Source organism: Panthera tigris, chromosome D1, assembly GCF_018350195.1.
Source record: "Panthera tigris isolate Pti1 chromosome D1, P.tigris_Pti1_mat1.1, whole genome shotgun sequence".
Taxonomy (NCBI): Eukaryota; Metazoa; Chordata; class Mammalia; order Carnivora; family Felidae; genus Panthera; species Panthera tigris.
In genome coordinates, this window is record NC_056669.1 from 58,860,195 (window position 1) to 58,887,847 (window position 27,653).

Consider the following 27,653-nt stretch of genomic DNA (forward strand, 5'->3'; position numbering starts at 1 on the left):
TACTTCTCAAACAATCTATGAAAGACCTGTCTCTTTTTGTTGTTGTTTGATCTTGCAATCTGTCATGAACCAATAACCAATACTTTTGTAAAATACAATAAAAATAAATTACTGGCAAAATTATATTTTTAAAGGCATACAAAATAGAGCTCAAATGTGCCATTAGGTTTGACAGATATAGAATAACTCTGGGTCCCTGTAAAAGTTTCTAGACACTTACTCTCACTGTACTTACCTCGTTGAGGACTGGTATCAAGGCTCACAGACTGGCACCAGTGTATGGACCACACCTGAGGCAAAACTGTTCTGATGGTACTCCTGGGCAAGAAGGGAAGACAGATGGGCAGAATATAGCCTCTGCCTTCACGTGGCTTGAAGTCCAGTGTGATAGACCATTTGGGAGACACAGTCATACTGTGTAACAGAGAGCTCACAGCACTGCCATTAGGATGTGGGCACCCAGCTCTGCCACCATCTCACCCCTGTAGGACTTTTGGCAGATCACAGTCCATCTCTGGCATCACTTTTTCCATCTGCATGATGAAGAGATCATGTCAGATAATTGGACACTGAAGGTTTCCTCATATTGTTTGGATACAGAGCTAAAATCCCTTCATGCCAGTAGTTGTCTGTGAGAAGGATGGGGAGTAACTGCTAATGGGTTCGAGGTTTCTTTTGGGGATGATGAAATATTCTAAAATTAGATTATGGTGATGGTTGTACAACTCTGTAAATATACTTTAAAAACATTAAATTGTATATTTAAATGGGTGAGCTCTATGATATGTAAATTATATCTCAGTAGAGCTGTTATACATGAAAGAAAGGAACAAAGAAAGAAAGAAAGAAAGAAAGAAAGAAAGAAAGAAAGAAAAAGAAAGAAAGACCCAGTGCCACTCAAAACTAGGAAAAATGGGCTTGTGTGAGTAACTGGTTGCAGGTCAGAAAGCCAAGAGGACCTGACTGGCCCCAAAGCTAAGGTGGTGGTCTAGAGGAGCCCCTCTGTTGTATATAAAAGTTTCCTTTTAAAGAATACTAGTCAAAACTTTCCTGTAAAACTTTCTCTTTTTGCTATAAAACTGGTCTTTTTGTTGATTTCCTCTTATTACCTTAACAACTGTTTATGGCACTCCCCATCCTTGTGAAGCTTAAGCTCTGGCAGAATATAGAAATTAGGCAAGTAATTACAAAATTATTAGCTAATTGCCATTGAGATAAGTATTAGGGAAGAGTAGAGGGTACTGTGAGGGTGTAACAGGGACCTAATCTGATCTGAAGTCTTCCCTGAGCAAATGTATTGAGACCTGAAGTATAGATGTTAGCTTGTTACTTAACTTGAGAAAGTCCCGTAGAGAGCGACGGGCACTGGTCATCCAAAGGGACTCAGCAGTCCAGGCGGGGGCATTATGGGGAATGGAGGAGTTCTGTGGTGTTGTAATTGGAGTCCATGTGGTAGGTCAGGGCTAAAGGGGGCCTTCAGTGACCCTGAGTCCTATCCTCTTCCCTTGGCCTACTCAGACCCTTACCCAGGACAGAATGAAGAATTGTCCTTGCTCACCCCCCAAGGAAAGATATTTCTCTATCCCAGATCCTGTGGGTTTGGAGGAGACACTGCATGGTTGAGTTAGAGATGAGCGCCTGGTCACCAGAGCCCAAGCTCTCCAGAGCCACCTGCCATCTAGGCAGGCGCATTTCATCAAGGCTGTAATCGGCTCCAAGCAGTCATCAGATGAGCCTGGCTGGTATCCGGCATGACCTCATCACCGCCAACAGTGGCAGCTGGAGGCCAAGGCTCCCCTGGGTGAGGGAAAGGTCAGCATCAGCTAGGCCAGGTCTGTTCTGTGTCCAGTGTGCTCCTCCACCTGCACTGGGCCTAATAGAGCCGAGTAGATTTCCCAAGGCAAGGCCATCTGCCCTTTGCTGGACCGTTCTTGCCCCTTCAGTGAATGTGTCATGGACTGAATGCACAGAGTAAGAACAGCACTGCAGCTTTAAGAAGGGATGTCAGTCTGAAGGTCAGGGTCTGCAGAATAGCAGCAAAGTTCCTGTCCTAGAGTCAGACTGGGAGTTTGCTCAGAACCAAGTTTCCTTTCCCCAAAGGAGTTTTGCTTCTAGCATTCATGCCCTCTCTTCCTCTACACAGAGGCCTGGCAGTGTCCTAGAAAGGGCACAGCAGACATGCTCTCTGTAGGTCTATAACCACAGACTCCTTCCTGAACATCATTTTGGAAATGAATTCTTTTAAATATAGTGGAAGAAGGAGTTTGTCCCTTCAGGAATGCTTCAGAAACTCCCTTTGAAGTAATGAATGCTGTGTTGTTGGGAGTGGTGGCTGTGGGTCAGGTGACCTGGTGCCAACTCGACCTTGCTGTGCAACCTTGAGGAGTCCCTCCCCCTCACTGAGCCTCATTTTCCCCATCTGTAAAACTAGATAATTGGACTGCAATCTCAAAACTCCCTTCTACTTTCATATTTTGTGATTCTCAATAAATAATTGCCCTCTGATTTGTCTAATTGCAAATCTAAGTGCTCATAGTTATTCAGCAACTATTAATTATTTTCCTGCAGCTGACCACCAGTATCCCTTTTCTAGGTTCCTCCGATATGTGCTCTTAAAGTGTCCTGTATAATTTCTTTCTTACACTTACCACAACATGTAGACATATAGCTGTTTGATCAATAGATCTGTCCTTTGTTAAATAATGCATTCCCTGAAGGTAGGGTCTGGATCTGCAGTGCTTATATTCCCCGCACCTTGCAATATTGTTAGCGCATGATAGGTGCTTGGTAAACAATTTTTGAATAAGTGTATTTATAAAGGGGCACTAGGCATTACAGAAAATAAAAAAGAAAAAGATATAGGCCCTTCCTTCAGACTGCACCCTGTAGAGTGCTAGTTTGGTAAAAAGGTTCATACACAAAGCACACTCAGGACAGTGCAGGACTCTGAATTAAACCTAAGCAAAGGGCAGAATGAATTAGTGTAATGAATGAGGAGGGGAAGATCACTGTTGGCATTGTAGAAGCTTCCTGGAGGAGGGGGACTGGAGGCAGTCCCTGAAGGACAGGTAGAATTCAAACAAGCAGAGGGAAGGAGGAAAGTTTTTCAGGTGAGTCAGTAACAGAAATGAGGCTTGCATGTTAGAGACCTGGAAGAAACTGGCCACTTGCTAGATTATGGATAGGGAGGCTTGAGTGTGGAGGGCCTTGGGGATGAGCCAGAGGACTTGTACTCCACTTTGAAATCCATAGAGAGTTCCTAAAGTGACTGACTATTGTTTATTTAGTGACTACAGTGATTCTTAACTTTAAAAGTTGTACATGATAAAAACTTCAAGCAGTACTAGAAGATATATAGGGGAAAGGAAGTCTCCCTTCTGTGTCCCTGGTCCTCCTCCTCAGAGACAACCACTGTAACTTTTCTTATGTATCCTTCCTATTGCTGCTGTAAACGGATTATCAAAAACTTAATGACTTAAGACAATGCAAGTTTACTGTCTTAAAGTTCTGGAGATGAGTTGGAATGGGTCTCACTGGACTAACAGCAAGGTGTCAGTAATACATTCCTTTTTGGAGACTCAGAATCTGTTTTCTTACCTTTTCCAGCTTCTAATGGCTGCCCACATTCCTTGTCTCATAGCCCCCTTCTGTCATCGAGTCAGCAGTGTCAGTTGGTCTTCCTCTTTTTTCACTCTGACATTGAGTCTTCTCCCTCCTTTCACTTATAAGGACCCTTGTCATTACATTGGGCCCACCTGGATAATCCAGGGTAATCTTCCCTTCTCAGAGTCAGCTGATTAGCAGACTTAATTCTATCTACGACCTTAATTCCCCTTTGCCCAGTGATTTAGCATATTCACAAATTCTAAGGATTAGAATGTGAACATCACTGGGGGGCTGTTATTCTGCCTATGACAATCTCGGATATTTTATATTTATTTTTCTTCCTGTTTTTGAATAGTTGATACTTGTACACAGTACAAAATTCAAAAGAGTTTTCAGTAAAAAATCTTACTCCCGTCCCATCACCAACCCAAGTATTGCCCTGTTTCTCCACTGTACCTTTATTACTTCTTCCCTTGAAATTAATAAGCACTCTGTGGGGAGACAGTTTTAAGACCATGCAGGTAATCCTGCTGCTCATCAAAATTTACCCCCTGGACTTAGCTTCCATTGATGGTTCTTTCCTGAACCAATCTTTATAAGTGGTTGCAAAATGAATATTTTGCATCTTTCCCAACTCCAGCATCACTCCACATTGACCACTTAGGACCTGGCATCCTGTGGTAAGCAAAAGCAAGAACGCTTTCTCCCTCATTTATCTATGTGTTGTCAAAATGTGCTCACAGATACTATTGCTTTAATTGTTCTGCACCTCATTACTATCTTTAGTTATGTTGGTGCTAAAATTATCTCAGATTTGGCCAGTGTGGCAATTTTTTTTTTTTTTTTTTTTTTTAGCATTTCCATATTTCCTGGCATAACAAGGTGTTTTAGTCTTGTATCCATCTTGGTGCCCCTGGAATCAGCCATTTCTCTGAGGAGCCCTAAGACTTTTTAGTGAGCAATTGTATTAGAGACTGAAACCTGAGTACCAGGCTTGCTCATCACCCCTTTGTTTATAGGACCATGGGATGCATATGGTTATATACACATGTGCATAGAGATCCATCACAAGATACACATACATGCATATGCGTATATACACACATGGGCATATGCACATATGTATTTTCGAAATCCTGAACACCACTACCTCCCATTCCAGTCCATCCTTACAGAGTTCTTCCTTGTCTTCACACATTTCTTATTTGTATGCCCCTTCTTCTATAGTGAGAATGCTGGCTCCAAATAGCAATGATACATTTACTCATTTGTTTACTCCTATAAGACGTCTAAGAAGGCTTGAGCCTTGCCTCACCTATACCACTATAGAAAACAAGCATACTATTGGGGCACCTGGGTGTCTCAGTCAGTTAAGGGCCGGACTTCGCTCAGGTCATGATCTCACAGTTTGTGGTTTCGAGCCCTGTGTCAGGCTTTGTGCTAACAGCTCAGAGCCTGGAGCCTGCTTTGGTTTCTGTGTGTGTCTCTCTCTCTGCCCCTCCCCTGCTCACACTCTGTCTCTCTCTCTCTCTCTCTCAAAAATAAGCATTAAAAAAAAAAAAAAAAAAGCCTACTAAACAGAATTCCAGTTAGGATTTGTTTGCAGTTCTCATGCATACTCCATCCGTGGCTAAGATTATATAGTCAAATACTAGGTTCATTAAGTTACTTGGGTGGTATTTTTTCCCCTTCAGTGTGTATGTTATTCATTTGAAATACAGTTGGGTTAATTTTTCAGTTTATTTTCAGTTTTAGGGTTTTTCTCCCCTACTTGTTTTTGTTTTACTTTTGGTGTTTGAATATGTAGAAGATTCACTTTTGTCTAAAAACTATCCAGAAAGATACACTCAGAGAAGTAAGACTTTCCTGTATCCCTTTCAACCTTTTTCCACTCCCCTCAGTGAGCCCTAACCCCATGTTTCTTAGTATAAGCAAATACAGTGTATGTATTTTTTAATTTACTTTTTTCCTACATAAAAGGTAGCACACTATATATGCTCTTCTGCAGTTTGCTTTTTTTTTTCTTTTTATCTAACTGTATTTCCTGGAAACTATCAGTTCACAGAGATCTTCCTCATTCTTTTCTTTTTTTTAACACCTGCATGGTATTCTGTTGTGTGTTTGCACTATATCCCCTATGCTCAGACATTGAAGTGTCCAGTATTTTTTAGTTACACATAATGCTGCAGTGAATAACCTCTCGCATGTATATTTGAGATTCAAAGTCCTAGAAGTGGTATTGCTGGGCCAAAGGGTAAATACATATGTCCTTTAGTTAAATATGGTGAATTTCTCCTCCACAGAAGTTGTACCATTTTACGTTCCCACTAGCAATGTATGAAAGTGCTTGGGTGGCTCAGTCAGTTGAGCATCTGACTTGACCTGATTTCGGCTCAGGCCATGATCTCACAGTTTGTGGGATCCAGCCTCACGTTAGGCTCCGCACCGACAGCATGGACTTGTTTGGGAGTCTCTCTCTCTGCCCATCTCCTGCTTGCGCATGTGCTCTCAAAAATAAACTTTAAAAAAAGACAAAAAAGAAAGTGCTTGTTTTTCTGACAGCATCTCCAGCAGAGTGTATTGTCAAGCTTTTAGATTTTTGCCAATCTGATAGGTGAGATATAGTATCTCAGCATAGTTTTAGTTTGATTTTCTTGTCATGAGTGAAACCATACACCATTTCATGTGTTTAAGAGCCTTTTTGTATCTCTTTTTGTGAATTGTCTATTCATGTCTTTTGCCCATTTTTCTATAGGACTTTTGGTCTTTATTTTTCCCTTGATTTTTAAAATTTCTTTGTTGAATGGGGTTGTTGAAAGGGATCCCTTTTTTTGTTCAAAGGGATATTGACCCTTTATGTGTGATATATATCACAAATATTTTCTCCAGCCTTGGTTTGATAAGATTTTAACACTTCCCATATAATTCTGCTATACAGCCAGGATTGCAAACCACTGGGGTGGTTTAAACTGTGCCAGTTGGAACTGTTTCTTAAAGGAGAGTGCATATGGAAAGAAAGGATCCTGGGATCACCCAGGACTTAGTCTTAGGTGTCACCTGTAACTTGGGACAGAAGAATGAACAGGAACCTTCAAAGGAGATAAAGTCATATGTATATATATCATGGAAATCAAGGTGGAAAATAATCGAAAGGAGGCAGGAGTGGCCAGCAACATTGATTACTGTAGCCATGAGGAAGAAGTGGAATCTCACGAACCATGAGATCATGACCTGAGTTGAAGTCAGACACTTAACCAACTGAGCCACCCAGCCGCCCCATATTTTATTTTATTTTTAATTTAAATCCAAGTTAGTTAACATACAGTGTTAATTATTTTGGGAATAGAATTTAGTGACCCATCGCTTACATATAACACCAAGAGCTCATCCCAAGAAGTGCCCTCCTTAATGCCCCACGCCCATTTAGCCCATCCCCCCACCCAACACCCTTCCAGCAACTCTCAGTTTGTTCTCTGTATTTGAGAATCTCTTGTGGTTTATCTCCCTCACTGTTTTTATGTTATTTTTGCTTCCCTTCCCTTATGTTCATCTGTTTTATATCTTAAATTCTACATATGAGTGAAGTCATATGATATTTGTCTTTCTCTGACTTATTTTGCTTAGCATAATACAGTCTAGTTCCATCCATGTTGTTGCAAATGGAAAGATTTAATTCTTTTTGAATGGAATTGCCAAGTAATATTCCATTGTATATGTATACTACATCTTCTTTATCCATTCATCAGTCAGTGGACATTTGAGCTCTTTCCATACTTTGGTTATTGTCTATAGTGTTGCTATAAACATGGGGGTGCATGTGTCCCTTCAAAACAGCACACCTGTATCCCTTGAATAAATACCTACTAGTGCAATTGCTGGGTCGTAGGGTAGGTCTATTTATAATTTTTTGAGGAACCTGCATACTGTTTTCCAGAGTGGCTGCACCAGTTTGCATTCCCACCAGCAGTGCAAAAGAGATCTTCTTTCTCCGCATCCTCGCCAACATCTGTTGTTGCCTGACCTCATTGTAAATTTGTGCTTCTCTCTCACCACTTTCTGAAAAGTTGGAGGTTTCTTTTTCCCAAGTCCATCTATCTGGTTTGTTGTGCAGCCTCAACTGAGACAAACTTGGTGAAATCCTCAGAATTAGGTAGAGAAAAGCCATTTTGAGGGAAGTGGAATAATTAGCACCAGCAAGAAGCTCCAGGTCAGAAATGGGCCTCTTGGTGTAGGCAGCAAGTCCCTGCCCTCTTCCTCCTAATCTCCCCACTGCCATTCCACTTTTATTTTTGGTGACTGTTGCCTGGTGACTGGCTTTGGCCATAAAGGAAGGAGCATAAACTGAGAGAGTCCTTGTTAGCAGTGGCTTCTGGTTTAAAAAAAAACAAAAACAAAAAAGAAAACCACAACAGTTTTATGAGGGAGATGAGTAATTCAGCCTTGATGTGGGGTTGAAAAGCAGACATCAGCAGATGAATGGCTCCTGCACCCAGGACTGGAGCCTGTAGCATTTAATATTGTAAAGATACTCACCTCTGCACTCTTGAATTCTCTCCCAACTAGGAAGTACAATTAGCAAAATTATTTCATTGTTTTCTGTTTTTGCAAGTGTTCTCGAAACCACCTGTAAAGAAGGCCTCCTGCCTTCTTGAAAGTCAAAGTGAAAGTCTGTATATTTGAATATACAGTTGACCCTTGAACACCGTGGTGATTAGGAATGCTAATGCAGGCAAAAATCTGCATATAACTTTTGACTCCCCCAAAGCTTAATTACTAATAGCCCGCTCTTGATCAGAAAAGTCTTACCAATAACATAAAGTTCATTAACATACATGTTGTGTTATATAACATATTCTTGCAATAATGTAAACTAGGGAAAAGATGTTACTTAAAAAATCTGAAAAAAGTGGGGCACCTGTGTGGCTTGGTTGAGCATACAACTCTTGAGTTTGGCTCAGGTCACGATCCCACGATTGTGAAATTGAGCCCCATGATGGGCTCTGCACTGAGCATGGAGCCTGCTTAAGATTCTCTCTCTCTTAGGGTGCCTGGGTGGCGCAGTTGGTTAAGCATCTGACTCTTTTTTTTTTTTTTAATTTTTTTTTTAATGTTTTATTTATTTTTGAGAGGGAGAGAGACAGAGTGCAAGCTGGGGAGGGGCAGAGACAGACACACACACAGAATCTGAAGCAGGCTCCAGGCTCTGAGCTGTCAGCACAGAGCCCGACGCAGGGCTTGAACCCACAAACCATGAGATCATGACCTGAGCAGAAGTCGGATGCTTAACTGACTGAGCCACCCAGGCGCCCCAGCATCTGACTCTTTATCTTGGTTCAGGTCTTGATCTCACAGTTTGTAAGTTTGAGCCCTGTATCGGGCTGTGTGCTGATGGTAAGGAACCTGCTTCAGATTCTCTCTCTCCCTCTCTCTGCCCCTCCCTGTCTCTCTTAAAATAAATAAATAAACATAAAAAAAAAAAAAAAGATTCTCTCTCCCCATCTGCCCCTCTCCCCTGCTCACATTCTCTCTAAAATAAAAGTAAAATTTTTTTAATTATAAGGAAGAGAAAATATGTTTATAATACTGTTTTTGTCAAAAATAAATCCACATGTAAGTGGACCCACACAGTTCAAACCTGTGTTGTTCAAGGGTCCGCTGTACATCATTTCAGTAAGCCTGGATTAACCACCACTTAATGGACTGATACTTCTCATCCAAGCAGAAGGCTTTGCTTAGCTTTGAGAGTAGACATGTGAGTGGAAGCATAAGCCATCTCTTGATAACCCCTCTTGTCTGCTGTGGACATTAGGCTGGGATTGGTCAACAGAAGCTTAAACATCTGGTCAGGTCAGTCCTTTGGGGTGGTTGATGTTTTATAGACAACCCATCAAGATTGATTGGCCTCATAACTGAATTAGCCAGATGTGTGGGCATTGTGTGCTCTCCTCAGCCTCCCTTCAATGTTGTTAGATGGAAGCAGACATGAGATTAGCATGTTTGAAGATGATGTGTTTTTAGTGCATGAACAAAAGCTTTGCCTTCTGCAGAGACTGTGGCTGTGCCCCAGACGTCAGCAGTATAATTATGACTGCTAAATTCAGCCCAGACCCCAGGCTCGGCTGCCTTGGTCTCAGCTGTCATTTGTGGGAGGGGGCGGGGAGAATGCACAAGCCCAGGGACCCAGGCTCTTATTATGTCCACTTTGAACTCTGCTTTATCCAGAGTCATTCCGTCCCATGACAGTTGCTCCCAGCTGCTTTCTGGGCACAGAGCTTGCTGCCGTCTCTGGGGGTTAGTCCGTGCTGGATTATGGGGAGAGATGGAAGTAGAGCTGGCCTCCTGAAAGCCCACAACTTCCAGGAAACTTGCCCAAAATGAAAATGAGCTGAGGCTCCCCACACTTCCATTGACTATGTCACATGCTATTCAGAACATTATCTCTCATCTAGAAAACCTCTACCTTAGGTTGCATTGAGCAGAAGTCCTTGGCAGGAGTTTTTGCTTTTGCCCTTTTTCCCACTTAACTCTGTGTATGAATTATGTTTGAACATTTATTTCCATGCTTTTGTACCACCACTTTTCTTTTTTTAAGTTGATTTATTTATTGGGGGGGGGGGAGGGGAAGAGAGAGGGAGACGGAGGAAGAGGGAGAGAGAATCCCAAGCAGGCTCTGCACCATTCGAGATTATGACCTGAGCCAAAATCAAGAGCTTAACTGACTGAGCCACCCAGGCGCCCCTGTACCTCCTCTTTTCTAACCAGACTAGCCTACATATTTGCCTTAGAACAAGCCAGGCACTTTCATGTCTCCAGTAGCTCTGCTGATGCTTAATATTCTGTAGACATCACATATTCAGTGTGTCCAAACCCAGCCCTCCTCAGACTCTTCCCATATTCTCCTATTTGGTGACTGGCAGCATCATCTACTGGTCACAAACAGAGCATTATAAGTAAGTCTGATGATTTCACTCTCACTTTCCATCAAGCCTGTCTTAGAATTTTCTCTCAAGTCCATCTTCTCTCTTCAGTCTTCACTACCCTAGTTCAGATTTCATCACTGTCACTCGGCCTGTTGTAACAGTCTTCTTGTTCATCTCCCTTCCTCCAGATTCCCCTTCAAACCAACCTCTACCCTGCAGGTGCTCCCCTGTTTGAAGACCTTCAGCAATTCCCAGTGCCTGTAAGATAAGCCTAGATGTTTAACCCCATGCACGTCTTCCTGCAGTGCTCCATGAATCTTCTGCCGCCCTGTCTCCAAGAGGGGCTGGGGATGATGGTTTGCTTCAGGACTGGGACCAGAGGTTGGTGGGCCTACCAGGGGGATCCTTGCAGCCAGGTGGGCCCAGAGAGACAGGAACTATTGTTGCCATAGGCCCACTCAGGTGTGTAGGATAGAGTCTTTCCTGCCTCTAAACCTTTGCTCATTCACTTTTCTCTGCCTGGGATGCCCCTTCCCTGCTTCTCCACCTATCAAACTCCTAGTCTTCAGGAGCCAACTCATTTATGTCTCTTCTCTGTAACTTTCCCTGACTTGCCCACATGAAGTGTATCATTTCTCACTCTATTCCCCCACAGCAATTTCAGGAGGTTATTTTGTTGTTTCAGAGATTATAGTGGAAGCTTCAAAATACAGAGTTTCAACATATATCTCCACCTCATACACCCTCTGTCCTCTGCTCCACTGATTCTGCTGCCAGTAGCCCTGGTCAGGTGTCTAACCTGTGGAAGGCTGTCCCAGTCTCCTTCTGTCTGCTAAAGAGATGAGGTGGCTGGCTCCCTGCTCAATACACCATCTCTGTAATAGACCATTGGTGAGATGGCATTGTAGGAAGGAATGCCTAATCATGGTAATTGTAGTAACCATAACAATAGCTATCATTTATTGAGTTCTTACTGTGTATCAAGCTCTGTACTAAGGCTTTTATCTCTTTTAATACTTAAAATAACTCTGTGAATTCGATACTCTTATTACCTACATTTTCCCTATGTATGAACAAAGGCACTCTTAAGTAACTTCCCCAAGTTCCACCACTCACTAGTAAGTAGCACAGCCGTTGTGGCATATCTCGCTTATGATCTCGTGAGCAGAATTACCAGTCTGTATCCCCAGAGCCTCTACAGAATCTGGCATAAAATAGGTGTTCTGCAATGTTGGTTGGTTGATCGAATGAATGAATGAATGAATGAATCAGTGTTCTTCCCATTGAACTTGCTTCCAGGCTTAAGAGGGACTGGCTGAGCATCTGTAGCTTATGCCAAGAAGTATGGATTTTGTCTCCTCTCCTAATGCCCAGCTGTACACAGACATGTTCCCTCCCACTCAGTAACAAACTGCCTGGAACTCTTTCCTGGCTCATATTTACAAGAGAATGTGATAAATTCTGTATTGATCCCTGCTGTTCCACTGTAAATTTTGCAAAAGATGATTAAATAGAGCAATAGAGTCTGCAGGCATTGTGGCTCAATATGTTGTGGAGTGGTGTATCGACCTCCTCCATCCAAAGGCAGCCAGCGCCTATCCCTGCTGCCCCAGACCAGTAATTAAAATCCTGTGAGACTGGGATTTAAAATCCAATCATATCCCTGAATCAAGCCTTCTAGCCTCCCCATGTGACGAGTGCAATAAGGTAACGGCAGGAGCATGTTTATGTCCGTGCTGAAGCAGTCCCCATAGGGTGGGTAAGAAATGGAGAGTTGGGTAGCCCTGCTGGCTAAATCACTTCACCCTGACATCACAGCCACTTGTAAGACAATCTGTAGGTACATAAACAAGTCCAAGCCAAAGACCAAATCTCAGATTTATAAGAGCAAAATATCATGCACAAAAATTCACAAATTGTGTTTCACTGTACACTTCTGTGCCCACACCCAGTAGTTGGTTTAAGCATGTGCTTTGGCTTGATTAAGCTCTGGCCTTCAGTAACCAAATAAGTGTTTGAATTTCCACAGGATTTCTTTGGTTTAATCTAAGCTGAAGCACAGCTTCCCTGTGCTGAGGCCTGTAATCAAGGCACAAGGTACTATTTAAATAAACTTACCCATCTTCTCCTCACATGATTGGGAGCTGTTTAAGAGCTGGGCCAGTGTTTTCTGATTCACCTTTGTATTCCTGGTGCCTAGCTTGATGCCAGACACCCAGAACATTCTTAAAAAGTATCTCTGAATGAATAAGCACAAGTTAAGCAATAAGTCTTGGAAAAAAAACCTCTGTAAGCTGATGTGTAAGTGTTAGACCTACCAAATGGTCATTCACTCAGTGCTTGAATACTTCCAGTGCTGGGGAACTCATTTGTTCCTCAGCCTGCTCAGAATCTATCTTTGGATTATGGTTAGAAATTTCGTATATTCAACCAAAATCCAAGGGTCTTTAATTTTACCATCTGGCTTATGTAGAATGAATCTGATCCCTATTCCACTGCCAGCCCTTCAAATACCTGAAGTTGCAGTCATATTCTTCTGAGCTATCTTTCTCCACCCTGAACCTCCAGTTCCTTAACCCATTATTTTCATGTGGCTTCCCAACCCTTTCCTAGTAAGTAGCACAATTGTGGCATATCTCTGCTTGTGATCTTTTATTAGGTTTGTTTTTTTAGTAATCTCTATACCCAACGCGAGGCTTGAACTCACAACTCTGAGATCAAGAGTCACATGTTCTTCTAACTGAACCAGCCAGGTGCCCAGCCCTTTCCTATTTTGATCCCTCTTCCCAGAACCATCTCTACTTTGTTTCTCTTCTGAAACCCGTGACTTCCCATTTATCTCCATTACTTTTCATCTCATTTGTTTCAGCTCTTAATGTCAACCATCCACCAGGTGCATCTCGTGCTCTTCCCAACCCTAATCTGTTGTCTGCAGATTCAACGAGCAGACCATGCCTTGATATTTGTGTCAAGGATAAACATACTAAACAGGACCAAGCCTCTTTGCTGCCTCTCGAAACTTCCTTCCAGGTTACTTATGATCTGTTAGTCGCTCCATTCCCCTTGGGTCTGGTTAGTCCACCAGTCACTATTAACTCTCCACACTGTACTGGCACTCAGCCCACAATTCTCCATCATGTTCTCAGGTTGTCCTCAGATACCCCAGCAAATGTCTGATGAAGTCCACATTTTCCCTGGCTGCACCTGATTGAGCAAATAGATAACCCTGATGAAGAAAGGAAATGAGGTTAGTCTGGCATGACTTGGTTTCCGTGAACCCATCGTGATGCCTGGCAATCATCACCATTTCCTTTTCTAGGCATTCACAGAGCATCCCTTTTGTAATACATCTGATTCTGGAGATTCTTTACACTTTTATGTGAAAAGTGTATGATCAGATAAGTGCTCTAGGTGTTCAAAGGAGGAGGTGGTCTACATAGGCTAGAGTGGTCTGGGAAAGCTTTGGGATAGGGGAAATGGATCTGGGCTCACCACTGAAGAAAGCAGTGACAGCTCTGTGTAGTCCAGTCCTCTGGTCAGTTGGAATTGAAATCCTGGGGTGTGGGACCCAAGACTGGGCAGGTGGAAGGAGCCCTGGACTGGAAGGCCAGCTCCCACTCTCCCACTCACAGTCTCCATGACCACCTTGGGCTCCAACCTTCTGTTACCCAGGCTCCTCCAGTCTTTTTCTCCTTTGTGCTTACTCAGTGCAGCACCTCTGCTCTTCTCCAGCTGGTGCCATGGTTTCCCATCTCCCCAGTTACACAGTATGTGGCTCCCTTGTAGTGAGGGGAAGGGAGTCATCATCCTCATCCCCTTGTCTGCCTTCACCACACTGCGTTGTCACTGTTTCTGTCTCTGTTTGCGTCCCATCAGTCTTGGTTCTGCCCAAAGGCAAGAACTGATCTGATTCTGTGTGCCCAGCACCTCGCCCAGCATCAGTACTCAGTGGGTTTTAATGGAATGGCTGGATTCAGCCATGAAGCAGTAGCTCTCTGTTCCATGAACTTTAGAAATCCCCCTCTTTGAAGGTAAGGGATCCTACCTGTCTAGGTCCACTGGGGAGTTAGGACTGGTAGATGACCTTCTGGGGGGTCAGTTAATGTGAATCACTGTTCACCTGGTCCCCAGATGGGGCAGCCCTGAATGAGAAGAAAAGGAACCCCATTTTGTACCCTTTCTATAAAGCTGTCTATCCCAAGCCTACTTCTAGAAACCCCCCTATATCTTGGTTTTGGAGCCTCTGAGCACACTGGAAGGGAAGAAGAGAGATGATTTTTTTTCCTCTTTTTGAGTCATCAGGTCTTTAGAAGGTAGCACCATGTGGTGGAAAACCAGACCTGGCTTCTTCAAACACAACAACAAAAAAACTTATTATGGAAAATTGCAAACACATACAAAAATACAGTAATAAATCTCTGCTTTAAATTCCATCTTTACTATTTGTCTGCTGGGTGACCATGGGCAAATTATTTCAGCTCTCTGAGCCCGTATTCTCTGAATATTTGTATGATGAATAATTCAGACACTGAATTTGTATACAAAGGCCTTACACACAACAAATGTTAGCTTGTCTCTTTTTGTCCTGCTCTTCTGCCAGACTCAGTTAAATCATCTGGAAAATGGGAAAAATAATACCTCTTCTACTTTCTTCAAATTGTTGTTAAGAATGAAATACATGGAAAGAGTCAGCACAGGGTATGGCATGTAGTGAGTGCTCAGTAAAGATTGTTGGTTAGAGGGGAGGCATATCTATAGGTGCACATGTATGTGTGTGTACATATCTTGAGAATGCTCAATGGTATGGCTTATGGAAACAGCTCAAGATTAGATGTCAGGAACTGGGGCTCTTTCTGGTTCCACTCAGCTTCCTGCAGCATTTTGGACAGGTCTCTTCTCTCTCACCTTCAGCCTCAGTGAATGGAGAAGAATTGGTTTGTCTCTGACCTGAGGAGCTACATACATACTAGCCGTGAGGATGAAACAGGGATGGGCTGCCAGGAAAGGGAGGGAGTTGAGAGGACAACAAGAGCCAGCAGACAGATGGGGAGAGCATGGATAGCTAGAGGGTGGTGGAGGCTTCCCAGAGAAGGAACCTTGAAGAAGGGGTAAGATCTAGATGGTCAGGGAGGCAAGGAGTGGAGTTCCAGGCAAGAAGAATGGCGCAAGCAACACTGTGGAGACAGGGAAGGTGTGCGGCTTCTTTGAGGTCGTTATTCTGTCTCTCTGGGAATGCTTCCTTGATGGGGAGCACACAACCAAAAAGATTTCGCTGCACCCTGACAGATACCTCTAATTATGGGAGTGATTTCCCTTATATTTAGCAAAAAAAATTTTTTTTAATTTTTTAAAATATTTGTTTAGTTTTGAGAGACCGAGACAGAGAGAGACAGAGTATGAATGGGGGAAGGGCAGAGAGAGAGGGAAACAGAATCAGAAGCAGGCTCCAGGCTCTGAGCTGTCAGCACAGAGCCCGATGTGGGGCTCAAACTCATGAGCCATGAGATCATGACCTGAGCTGAAGTCAGACGTTCAACCGACTGAGCCACCCAGGCACCCCAGTTCAGCAAAAAAACTTCCAATTGGAGATAGTAAACAGACTGTTGAAATAGTGAAAATCAGGATGAAGGTGGTAAAGGAGCTCGCAGTAAAAATGGGAGAGTGAATATAAACGTTATTACAAAGAACAATGTACAGTCTTTTTTTCCCAATCATTTTCGAGCTTTTTATTTTACTCAGTCCAAACAAAACCCCTAGAGGTGGGCAAGGCAGCAGTCATTACCACCAGAGAAGTGAAGCAGGTGCCCTCAATCACAGAGCCAGGGAGAGGTAACCCCTACTCCTGCAAGCTCCCCCACCCAGTGCTCTTTTAAAGGACTGGGAACCAGCTGCCTGTAGGGGAAGGGGTGAGTCATGGAAACTGCAGTGGTGGTAGACCTGGACCACTAGAAGGCCAGTCTGGCTGAGAGAACTGTAGGGGGCGGTGGGGAGTGTGTGAGTATGCTGATATTATCGATAATATAGCCTAACACATTTGTATAGGGCAGTTACTCTGTGTGTGTGTGTGTGTGTGTGTGTGTGTGTGTGTGTGTGTGTGTGTGTTTAAGCCCTCTTATCCTAGCATTATCTTCTTTGATATTCACAGAGGTAGGCAGAGGGCCAAGACTGGTAGTGACAAGGGAGGAGGCCTCCTCCCCCACCCTAATTTTAGTCCTCTCCCAGGGAAGGGCGTGTGAGCCTCTCTCCAACCACTTTGTCCCCACTTCCCGCCCACAGAGCCCAGAAGGTGTTGGGACTTGACATGATATAATTTTCTTTTTTTTTTTTTTTAAACATTTATTTATTTTTGAGACAGAGAGAGACAGAGCATGAACAGGGGAGGGGCAGAGAGAGAGGGAGACACAGAATCTGAAACAGGCTCCAGGCTCTGAGCTGTCAGCACAAAGCCCAACGAGGGGCTCGAACTCATGGACTGTGAGATCATGACCTGAGCCGAAGTCGGACGCTTAACCGACCAAGCCACCCAGGCGCCCCTGATATAATTTTCTAGAGAGGTGTTTGGGACCAGAAAAGAGACTAGGAGCTTTGGCCTACAGGTGTCAGCAACATGGGGCATGCACTTGCTGTCAGAGGGCTCTTCTGAGGCAAGAAGAACAGTTTTGTGTGTTTTGTGTGGCCTCAGAAGATAGTCCTTGGGAAGAAGTCCATTTATTTGGTAAATTTTAGTGAAAGCTATTCTGTGCCAGGCCCTGTGCTGGCTCGCAGTGGGTCAGACATAATCCCTGACTTCTAGGAGCCCTCAGTCTTGGATGCAGACAGAATGTTTGACTGCAGAATGATCAGTAAGACAGAGCAGAGGGCCTGTGGGAGCACAAATGATGGTACCAAACCTGGGGTGGGAAGGTTTCTTAGAGAAGCCTGAACCGGTCTTTAAAGATGAACAAGTATTTGCAGGAAGACCAAGGTGGGAGTGGGGATGGAGGGACAGGTTGGGGTTTGTAGGAAAAGGATCTGCCCTCAGTTTAGTGGGGGGAACCCTGTGGAGGGCCGTGAGCATGAGGCTAGGTTCTGAACACATTCAGCGGAGTCAGGGTGACCACCTGTTTCTGATGTAGTAGGAGGGGTGTCTCTTTGTAGGGAATTAGAAGAGCTCACTACTAAGGTGTTTTTCCACTCAAAATCTATGATTTTGTCAAACCAAAGGCACTGTGCCAGTGGGCTCCCTGGGTCTTGGTGGGCCAGCCTTCTCTTCTGCCGGCACCATTTCCACTGCTTTACATGGTGAGACCCAAGCCAGCCACTGGTACCAACCAGAACCAGCCCGTACCCCACCCCACCCCCCTTCTCTCGTGGCCTATTGACAGATCCTCCAGAATCTGAAGGAATTCAAGACAAATGGTTAAGGGGATGGAGTTAATAAAATTTGAAAAATTGAGGCCTGTCACTCCACTAAACTTTTTTCAATACCACTGACAGAAACATATTTCCCCAATGAGTGACCTTCCACAGCTGTAGCGGGCAGGCGCAGCCGCAGCAGTGCTGCCAGGAAGCCAGTCTGCTATTTATCAAATATTATAAGCTGGGACACACTAATCTGGAGCAGGGAGAGGAGGGGAGGGGTCCTGCACTATACTGCCTGGGGTGCTCCAGGTGTTGGCCCCAGCCCCAGACAGCCAGTGGGAGGTGACGGATGGCCTGCGATTAGCACTCCCCACCTCCATGCGGCCCTCTCACTTGCTCCCAGAGGCCTGACCCTCTAGACCAGCTGCTCGGCCCGGAGGGGCCCTGGGTGGGAGACAAGGGGAGGTCAGGCCAGGGCACGGGCCATCCTGATGCCCCTGGAGAGGGCAGGCGGGTGAGACCCAATGTGGTTATTTATTGGAGTATAATGGTTTGTGGCCGTTGGTCGTGGAGGTGAAATCGATCAGTTGTAGAAGTCAGGTTCTATCAATTATTACAGCAATTAGTCAAGTCAGAGCATCAGTGCAAGGGTGTGGGGGCTGGGGGACTAATATTAGATGGACATTTTCCATGATGCCCCCACCTCAGCCTTCCTAAAGTGGGAGCAGAAGTGCTGCCCTGAGGCTCCAGAACCTTGGGGAACCTGGCTGGCTTCCCCCCTCAGGAGTAGCTGGGGTGGGGCCTTCTGGGCTAGAGATAGGCTCAGCACTGTTTTAAAAGGCGTCCTTGTGCTGGCTGGCCCAGGTGCAGAGATGTCCTACCTGTCCCCATCCCATCCTTTATGAGAAGTGACACGACTCCTACTAGAAATTACTCAGTGGCCAATGTTTATGGCACACATTTTTCATTCTGTAAGCAAATATAGATCACTGACAGCACTTGTTTGATGCAACTAATCTCACCCTATGTTCTTTCTCCCATTGTCTTCCTCTCTTACCTTCTCTTGCTCTCCCCCCCTCCCCTTTTCTTCCTGTTTCTCTTCTCTTCTACTCTTGGTCCTCTTTTCTTTCCCTTCTATAGGTCTCTGATTCCCCCTTTACTCTTTTCTTTCCCTTCTATAGGTCCCTGATTCCCCTTTTACTCCAGTCCATATCTAGTGACAGAGCTCCCTTTGAGGCTGCCTAAGAAAGGAGACCTTTCCACTCTGCTAAACTGTAGCTCCCTTTCAGCTCTAGCTATGGTCCCGGAAATAGGGGTGGTGGGGCAGGCAGTTGCCATCTGCCACTGGCCCTCGGCCCTTGTGGAGCGCCTCAGTGTTGAGCACCAGAGAGAACAGGAGTGGGCTGGGAAAGCCAGACCATGTGAGCAGGCCCCTTGGCACTCCATTCCTTCCTGGGCCCCCACAGTACTGTCTGTCCCTCCTTCAGCCCAAGTTGTAGTTGTATGGTCGTCTTCCATCCCCATTAGCTTCTGGAAAGCTGAAATTGTTCCTTGATGCAAACTCTAGATAACAGCTAATCTTAAAGAGAGGAAGAGGAGCCTGCAGAAGAAATGGTCACAGAGGTGTGAGGAAAACCTGAAAAAGTGGTTTTATAGAACACAAAAGAGTGGCCAAGGTATCAGTTGCTATAGAGTGGTCAAAAAATACAAAAAAGAAGGCTATTCACTGGCTTTGCCAATCCCCCGTCATCCTACATACAGAGCCCTGCTGATACAAAGCACCCAGTCACTGCCAATAGAATTGAAAGAGTGAGGTTCCAGCTGAGCCCCTAAAGACCCACCTACTAGTTACGAAGAACACAGACACCCTCCTTACCAGGGAGCTGGCACTTTATCCTATAAGTAGTGAAAAGCCAGGGAAGGATATTTCAGCAGGAGTATGTTTTGGCTGCCCTTTTGGGAGTGTGGAGAATTGGAGTTGAGAAAACCTGGCCATGGGTTTGACTCCTGGTCCAAGCAAATAATTAGCTTTGTAACCTTGGGCTATGATTTCACTTTTCTGAGCTCTAGTTTTCATGTCTATAGCATGGGGATTTTAATTCCTACCTCTCAATAGTGGTTGTAAGGAATAAGTGATGTAATGTACATGAAGTACAGAGCACAGTGTCTGGTACATAGTAAGTGCTCAGTAAATACCTATTATTACCACCACTCCTAGATATATAACCAAGAGACATGAAAACACATCCACGTGAAGACTTGTGCACATACTTTCATAGCAGCATTATTCATAATAGCCAAGGGGGAAACAGCCCAAATGTCCATCAACTGATGAATGACTAAACAAAATGTGGCCTATCCACAGAATGGAGTTTTATTCATCCATGAAAAGGAATGCTGCATTTCTGCTTTCATGTTGTAGCATGAATGACACTACAACATGGATGAACCTTGAAAACATGCCAAATGAAAGAAGCCAGACAGAAAAGGCCATATACTGTATGTTTCAATTTATATGAAATGTCAAGTATAGGCAAATCTATAGGAACAGAAAGTATAGGTTAGGGTGTCTGTGATAATGGCTATGGGCTTTCTTTTTGAGATTATGAAAATGACCTGAAATTAGTGGTGATGATTGTATTACCCTGTAAGTATATTAGAAACCACTGAATTATACACTTTAAAAGGTTGAATTTTAATGGTATGTGAATTCTATCTCAGTAAAAATTATATATATTAATATTTTATATCAAATTCCTATTAGAAAATAGGAATCATGTATAAAAGTATTAATTTTTCTCATTGATAATAAGTGTCCTTGCCCTAGATCATACTTCTTGCTCTCTCCTCCACTCCCTTCTCCCACACCTCTTCCCCTGCAGCCCAGGCAGACAGCCACATGTAAATGCTTAATAAAGCTTACAGTTGTTGGTTGATAAATTTATAGACCTTTAAGAAGCAGAGAGCTTCAGTAGGAATAGTTTTAGATCATGGAACAAATGTTCCACAGCCTAGGATTAAGAAATGCTGAGTTTTGGGGCACCTGGGTGGCTCAGTCGGTTAAATGTTCCACTTCAGCTCAGGTCATGATCTCACTGTTCATGGGTTCAACCCCCGCGTTGGGCTCTGTGCTGACAGCTCAGAGCCTGGAGCCTGCTTCAGATTCTGTGTCTCCCCCTCTCGCTGCCCCTCCCCCATTCTCACTCTCTCTCAAAAATAAATAAATGTTAAAAAATGTAAAAAGAAAAAAGAAGAAATGCTGAGTTTTATAGTCCATCAGTAAACAGTAGCGGGACACACGCCTTGAGCCAGGCCCCATGCTGATGTGCATTGGCCTGCATATTTAGTGTTTTCAACCAACCCATTAGATCCTTCTGGCAGGGACTGTGTCTTAACCCTTCTTTACTTCCTGACAACACTTCCTTAGCAAGAAAGAAGATCGAGGAATATTCCATTTAACACATAGTTCTTGAGTATCTGCTGTGTCCAAGGCACAGCTTTCTTAGGTTTCGGTCTCCCTGCTTCGAGAGAAGTGCCTTTGGGGCCAGGCCAGATCTGATTCTTTTGTGTCTCAAGCCCCACACATTCAAAGTTTGACAAATTGAATGGAATGGACAGTTTTTGAAGAGGAGAGTGAGGGTTCAGACCTGGGCTTTGAGAAGGAGATTCTAATAATGTGGGGGTCAGAGGAGCCTTTCTTCCATATCTGCCAAGGCTTTGCACCAAGTAGACACTTTATACAGGCTTGTGAGCTGCCAGAACTTAAAAGAGAAACAAGGTAGATGCATGGCCCCCAGCAAGCCCCTTCTTTTTATCATACTTCAGGTTCTTTGTCCTCCAAGCACAGGAACTGATACAGAAAGAAATGCCTGCCCACATGCACATTTTCCTATTAGAAAATAGGAATCATATATAAAACTATTAATTTTTCAGTTGGAATTGGTAAGGGCATCAAACCTTGGGGCTAGCATAGCCAGGTTCCTGGTAATGCCCACTCCCTTCCAGAGGACTCAGTTAACTCCAGTAAGCAAGAAATACCAGAGGTAAAAGACATTAAAGAAGAGAGAGGAGTGGAGAACAGAAAGAAGGGGGCTGTTTCACCTTTTTTCAGAAAGTCTGTGCTTTAGAAAGGAACCCTCTTATATGATTTTATTAATGAATATTCATCTGTATGCAGATGAGTTTGTTAATGACTAATGCATTGGCATTAGGATATATTTATGTCTTTGGTATATTTTTTAGCATATTCAGCTGTGTGTGTTTGTTTTCTGTGTGTGTGTATAGAGCACACCTGTGTGTACATAACACATGTATGTGTGGGTAGTATGTTTCTGCACATATGTGCATGTGCATGTAGGAACGCCAGTACCCTGACCTCTGTGTCAGAATTAAGAACTCTCCTGTCAGAGCAGCTTGATGTTTGTCACACCATTCTACAATCTCTTAGGGTTTTGTTGCTATTTCCATGGGAATTCCTTACTTTGAAATCAGGGCCCAAGTCACCTTTGAGGGAAGGCTGAGGCCCCAATGATCACTCATAGAGTCTTTAACTACTTTTCTTCTTCCTGCCAGGAGCCAACCCCCTTCAGAGGAATGAAATGGGACACACACCTTTGGATTATGCCCGAGAAGGGGAGGTGATGAAGCTTTTAAGGACTTCGGAGGCAAAGGTAAATTTCGGAGAAAGGAGAAGGCCTATGGGTACTCCATGCTGCATTTGATCTTTTGCTCATTAAATGATGTCTGGCTCCACACCAAAGGCCACTTCTCCTTAGGTGATTATTGTCTGTTTTAATACAAATCCAGGGGAAGCCTGGGTGCCTCAGTTGTTAAGCATCTGACTTTGACTCAGATCATGATCTCATAGTTCATGAGCTCGAGTCCCACATAGGGTTAGCTTGAGCCCCGCTTCGGGTGAGCTCGTGCCCTGCTTCGGGTGAGCTTGAGCTCTACTCCAGGTGAGCATGAGCCCTGCTTTGGGTAAAACACAAGCCCCGCTTTGGGTGAGCCCCACATCTCTCTCTCTCTTTGGGTGAGCCCCCCTTCTCTCTCTCTCTCACCTTCTCTCCCTCTGTCCCTCCTGTGATTCTCTCTCTCTCGCCTCTCGCTCGCACTCTCTCTCTAAAACAAAACACACACACACACACACACACACACACACATATGTATCTATATATACATACACATAATGTGTATATAAACACATACATAAATCTAGTCCCCAGTCTTAATAAGAATAGGAAGCTACCCTTATCATGACCAGGCAGAGGCCTGGGCCACTTCTGGGTTCTGAGGGCTAATCTTCAAATTCAGTTTTTGAGCTAATAGACCTTCTAGCTCCTTTTCATAGGACCGGGATAGTTAGACAAAATCTTTAACCCAAGTACTGTTTCCTCAGTCGTTATGTATTCTATAACCTCAGCAAGTAATCCTTTCCCATCATCCCTCCTTTCAGAACCATTCCCTGACCCTTCCCCTCCACACACAGTCCAGAGAGCCTGGTATAGTCTGAGCCAAAAAAATCTCCATCTTAATTTGATCTTCTCAACCAAACTTTTGAGCTCCCTAAATATAGGCAGCTTTCTGCTCTTCCCAGCCACTGAGCTATCACTCAGGAACTACTTGGCAGAGTCCAGGCATTAGAATCACAAATCTCAGAGCTGCCAGGGACCTCAGAAATTGTCAAGTCCAGTGGTAAGAAATTTTACCAAAGCCTAAACAATTAAGTCAGAGGAAATTAAGATATTGTGGTTGAGGAGAAGTGGACCAGAGTTGCACCCAACTGGCCTAGCCCTTCTCTCCTGAGCAGCCTCAGGGGAGGCTCTGCTGTGAACACACGTTTTAAATCTCTGAAGCCTAAATCAATGGACTCGTTTTACTCCTGGGGAAACTAGAGCCGAGGGATGTGACATGACTTTGGCTCCAGAGTGAGTTAGTGTCAAACCTAAGCTAATAGACTTGAATACAAGGTCAGGTGATAGGTTCCGTGGTAGGACTGGAACTGGAAGACTTGGTTGCTGACTCTCATTCTTGTGTTCTGTCCAGGATCATGGAGTTTCTGTTGGCATATTGGCTGATGTACCTTGAGATGATTCAGTGTGACAGGTCCCACCTAGTGGCAGATATTCTCTGTGTCTTGAGTAAGAGCACTTAGGTCATTGGACTGAAACAGACAAGATACGGGTTGTGATCCCAACTCTACCACTCACTAACTGGGTGATGTTGGGCTAGCACTTGCTTTCACTGAAGCTCAATTTACCTCTGTGAAATGAAGACATTGGACAGAATGGTTTCTAAGGTTCTATTCTGTATACAATTGTCTACATGTCAGGATAAACCAGATTATGTTGTAATAACCCAGAATTTCAGTGGTGTAAAGCAATAAACATTTATTTTTGGCCTCATGCAGCCTATCCATCATGGGTCAACAGTGGGGGCTCTGTTCATCAAAGGCCTGCAGAGACCAGACTGGCATTGCAGCCACCCTCTGGGATGTTGCAGGTTGCTTGCCAGAGGGAGAAGAATGCTCTGGAGGGTCTTGCATATGCAGTTAAATGCCCAGTCTGGAAGTAGACCCTTCCACTCACAGACCTTCCACTCACAGCTCACTGGACAGAACTAATCCCTGTTCCCACCCAATCACAAGGGACCAAGGGGAGTAATCCTACCATGTGCCTACAAGGGGGAGACTGGAAATGTCTGGCAGCCAGAATTAACCATATAGTTTGTTTCCCTGGGAGCCTTAGTAACTACCTTGCAGTAGTTTCCTCCAGAGGAGAGGAGGTAGGAAGGGAGATGGGCTTTCACAGCACATCCTGAGGGGTGCTTGGGACCAGCAAGAGTGAAAATTCCTAGAGAGCAAGTAATTCCCTCCTCTCTGTTCAGATTTTCCATCCCTAGGAATATCCCTAGAGGTAGAGTCAGTTTGCTCAGGTGCCTTAAAGATATCCCTAAACGTGTTTCACATAACCTTGGACTGCACTCCTGTCATCCCTCAGGCACAATAGCTGTCCCATGAGACCATGCCCTAGACTTGGCCAAGAGAAACCATGGTGTGTCAGGTGGTCTGACATAGGGCAAGTCTCTTAGTGCCAGCATAGGTGGAGGGGTTAGAGCTGCTGTGGGATCCTTAACAAAATTCGGCTGCTTAAGAAGTGGCTTGATGTTGGCCATGTTAGTACAAGGCTAGTGTCCCGAGTAAATAAATGGTGGTTGTGTTCCTCTGTTCCAGTCAGACCCTTCTGGACCACAGAGGGCAATCGCAGACACTACCTTCTGAGTAGACATGGAGCTCTTAGAATCTGTGCAGAGTAGGGCAGCTAAGGGGAAAGAGGAACTATGCCAGAGAAAAAGCCAAAGGCAGTGGGGACATCAGGCCCAGAAAGGAGAGACCACATATAGACACAGGAATAGCTGTGAGTGAAAGTGGGGGGGGAGATTCATTCACTGGCAGAGCTGGGACAGAACCAGGTTCAGTGGCAGCTATCGGGAGGAGCTCCCTAACAGAGCTGTCACACAGTGCACGGGGCTGCCTTTGGAGGCTGGAAAACCACGTAGAGACTGCTTGGGGTTCTGTAACCTCTCCATGGAAGACTATTTCTCTGTTGTCACCTCTCTGTACTTTATGTTTTCATCTGGTCTGAAATGTCCCAACTGTCCACTGAGCATCTCTCCTTGATTGCTGTACTGTCCTGTCACCCCTCAGTTCTCCTTGGGTATTAGCATTGTCTTTCAGTTGCTCAGCCATCTACTTTGTCACCCATTCTTCTCTGATTTTTTTTTTTCCTCTAAGCTGCAAAAAAACACTACCTCTTCAAAATCATGAGGCAGAGCTTCATGGGAAGAACACTGCTATAGACCTGGTTCTGTCCCACTTTGCCAGTAAGTAAGCAGTAGCTGATCCTCTCTGAGTTCAGGCCTTACGTCTATAACCTAATGACTCAGGCCTGGAGGGTGCTGAGGCTCCAGCCTGAGACCTCATCTCCTGGCTCTTTGTCTAGACATGGGTGACTGCCACTCCGATCTTATCTTACTCTCCTTCTATGCACCCAGCATCCTCCTGCTTCCCAGCCCAGCCTTCTCCACCCTGTAGTCAAATATGTGTTCGTTATGGAAAATGTGTAAGTGTAAAAGTCATATGTGTCATTATAGAATATTTGGAAAGTAAATTAAAGAGAATTAAATAATTTAGTACATGTTTATGAATGTGTGCCAAGCTCTGGGCTAGGTAAGAAGAAGACAGGTGGGTGAAACACTCAAAGAGCTTACCGTCTGGTGAAGAGACACGCAAGTGAACCATGAAAGTGAACCAGGGAAGCCCAGGGACTGTGGGAATCCAGAGGTGGCTTCGAATCCTACCTGGGGAGATCAAGGCAGTCTCACTGGAGGACAGGGCAACTGAGCTGAATTTCAATGAACATTTTAGCCCTACTATCGATATGTGATCACTATTAATATTTTTAATTATTTATAATAATAGTAGGTATTATTAAGTGCATCTTTTATTAAGTGCATCTAGGTACTATGCCAGGTGCTTTCTCTGCATTTTTTATAACCCTGTAACAAATCCTTGAAGCAGCTCTTATTACCCCGGTTTTATAGATGGGAAAACTGAAGCTGAAAGAAAGAAAGCAGATACTTAACAGAAAATCAGGTTGTTAAAAGTAACTATTGGGGTATGAATCAGAGGATTTACTTTCATGATACTATATTTGCCTTTTCTGAACCTTACCTATATATATGTATATAGATGGCCTTTTTTTTTTAACCTGGTTGATAGCCTACGGTACATACAGGGGTCTTAAACTTGCAGCCATGTTTTATTTTAACAATCCAAGAATTTATTAAAAATGTGACCCCGTAAGGGTTGGGGGTGTGGATTCCTCCCAGCTCGCTATTATATTTTGTGCTAGCCTAACAGACATTTATATTTCCTACTTGGCCCTGAAGGTGTTTGAGTTATGATCCTAGTCCCATATTTGGAATTTGCTTTTTTTTTCACTTAATATTATTTCTTTTTTTTAAGTTTGATTATTATTATTATTTCTTTTTAGTAATCTTCATACCCCAGCATAGAGCTTGAACTCACAACCCTGAGATCAGGAGTCACATGCTCCTCTGACTGTGCCAGCCAGGTGCCCTGCTTAATACGATTTCTTGAAAATTTTCCCATTTTCAAGTTATCCATAAGCCTAATTTTTAATTTCATTCTGCCTTTTAAAATGTGTCACTTATCTAAGAATCTCTGTCACTTTTTTTTTTTAAGTTTATTTCTTTATTTTGAGAGAGAGAGAGAGAGAGTGTGACCAGAGGAGGAGCAGAGAGAGAGGAGAGAATCCCAAGCAGTCTCTGTGCTGACAGCATGGGCTTGGACCGTGAGATCATGACCTGAGCCAAAATCAAGAGTCAGATGCTTAACCAACTAAGCCACCCATGCACCCCAAAGAATCTCTGTCACCTTTAGTAGCCTACATGATTTTCTCCTTGCTGCTGGTTTGCTCAGTTTCTCTGCTTTGTCTGTGCAGAAGCTTCCTTGGGCCCCCTAAGAAGATTCAGAGGTGGATGGACCCCAGCCTCTGTCCTCTGAGCTGGCCATCTGGAAGTGGAGGATGGGAGAGAGGCAGGCACCCTTGGTTCTGATACCCACAGACTGATTTGTATGTTAGGAGGGGTCCACAGAGAGTTTGTGGGGGCTCCAAGAAAGCATGGATCACCTTCAGGCAGAATGAGCAGGGCAGGCTTCGTAGAGAAGGTAGTTGTGATCTCACTTTGAAGGATTTTGTTACA

The 27,653-nt window shown here is 44.1% G+C and overlaps 1 protein-coding gene across 5 annotated transcripts in view; it reads left to right on the forward strand.

Moving 5' to 3' along the window:
• CLPB (caseinolytic mitochondrial matrix peptidase chaperone subunit B) overlaps positions 1-27,653 on the forward strand; it is a 142,360-nt gene that overhangs the window by 81,975 nt on the left and 32,732 nt on the right. For all 5 annotated transcript variants that reach the window (XM_042957754.1, XM_042957752.1, XM_042957753.1 and 2 more), the window contains one exon: positions 22,440-22,537. In XM_042957754.1, the coding sequence (XP_042813688.1) occupies positions 22,440-22,537 (98 nt within the window). The remainder of the gene's footprint in view (positions 1-22,439; positions 22,538-27,653) is intronic.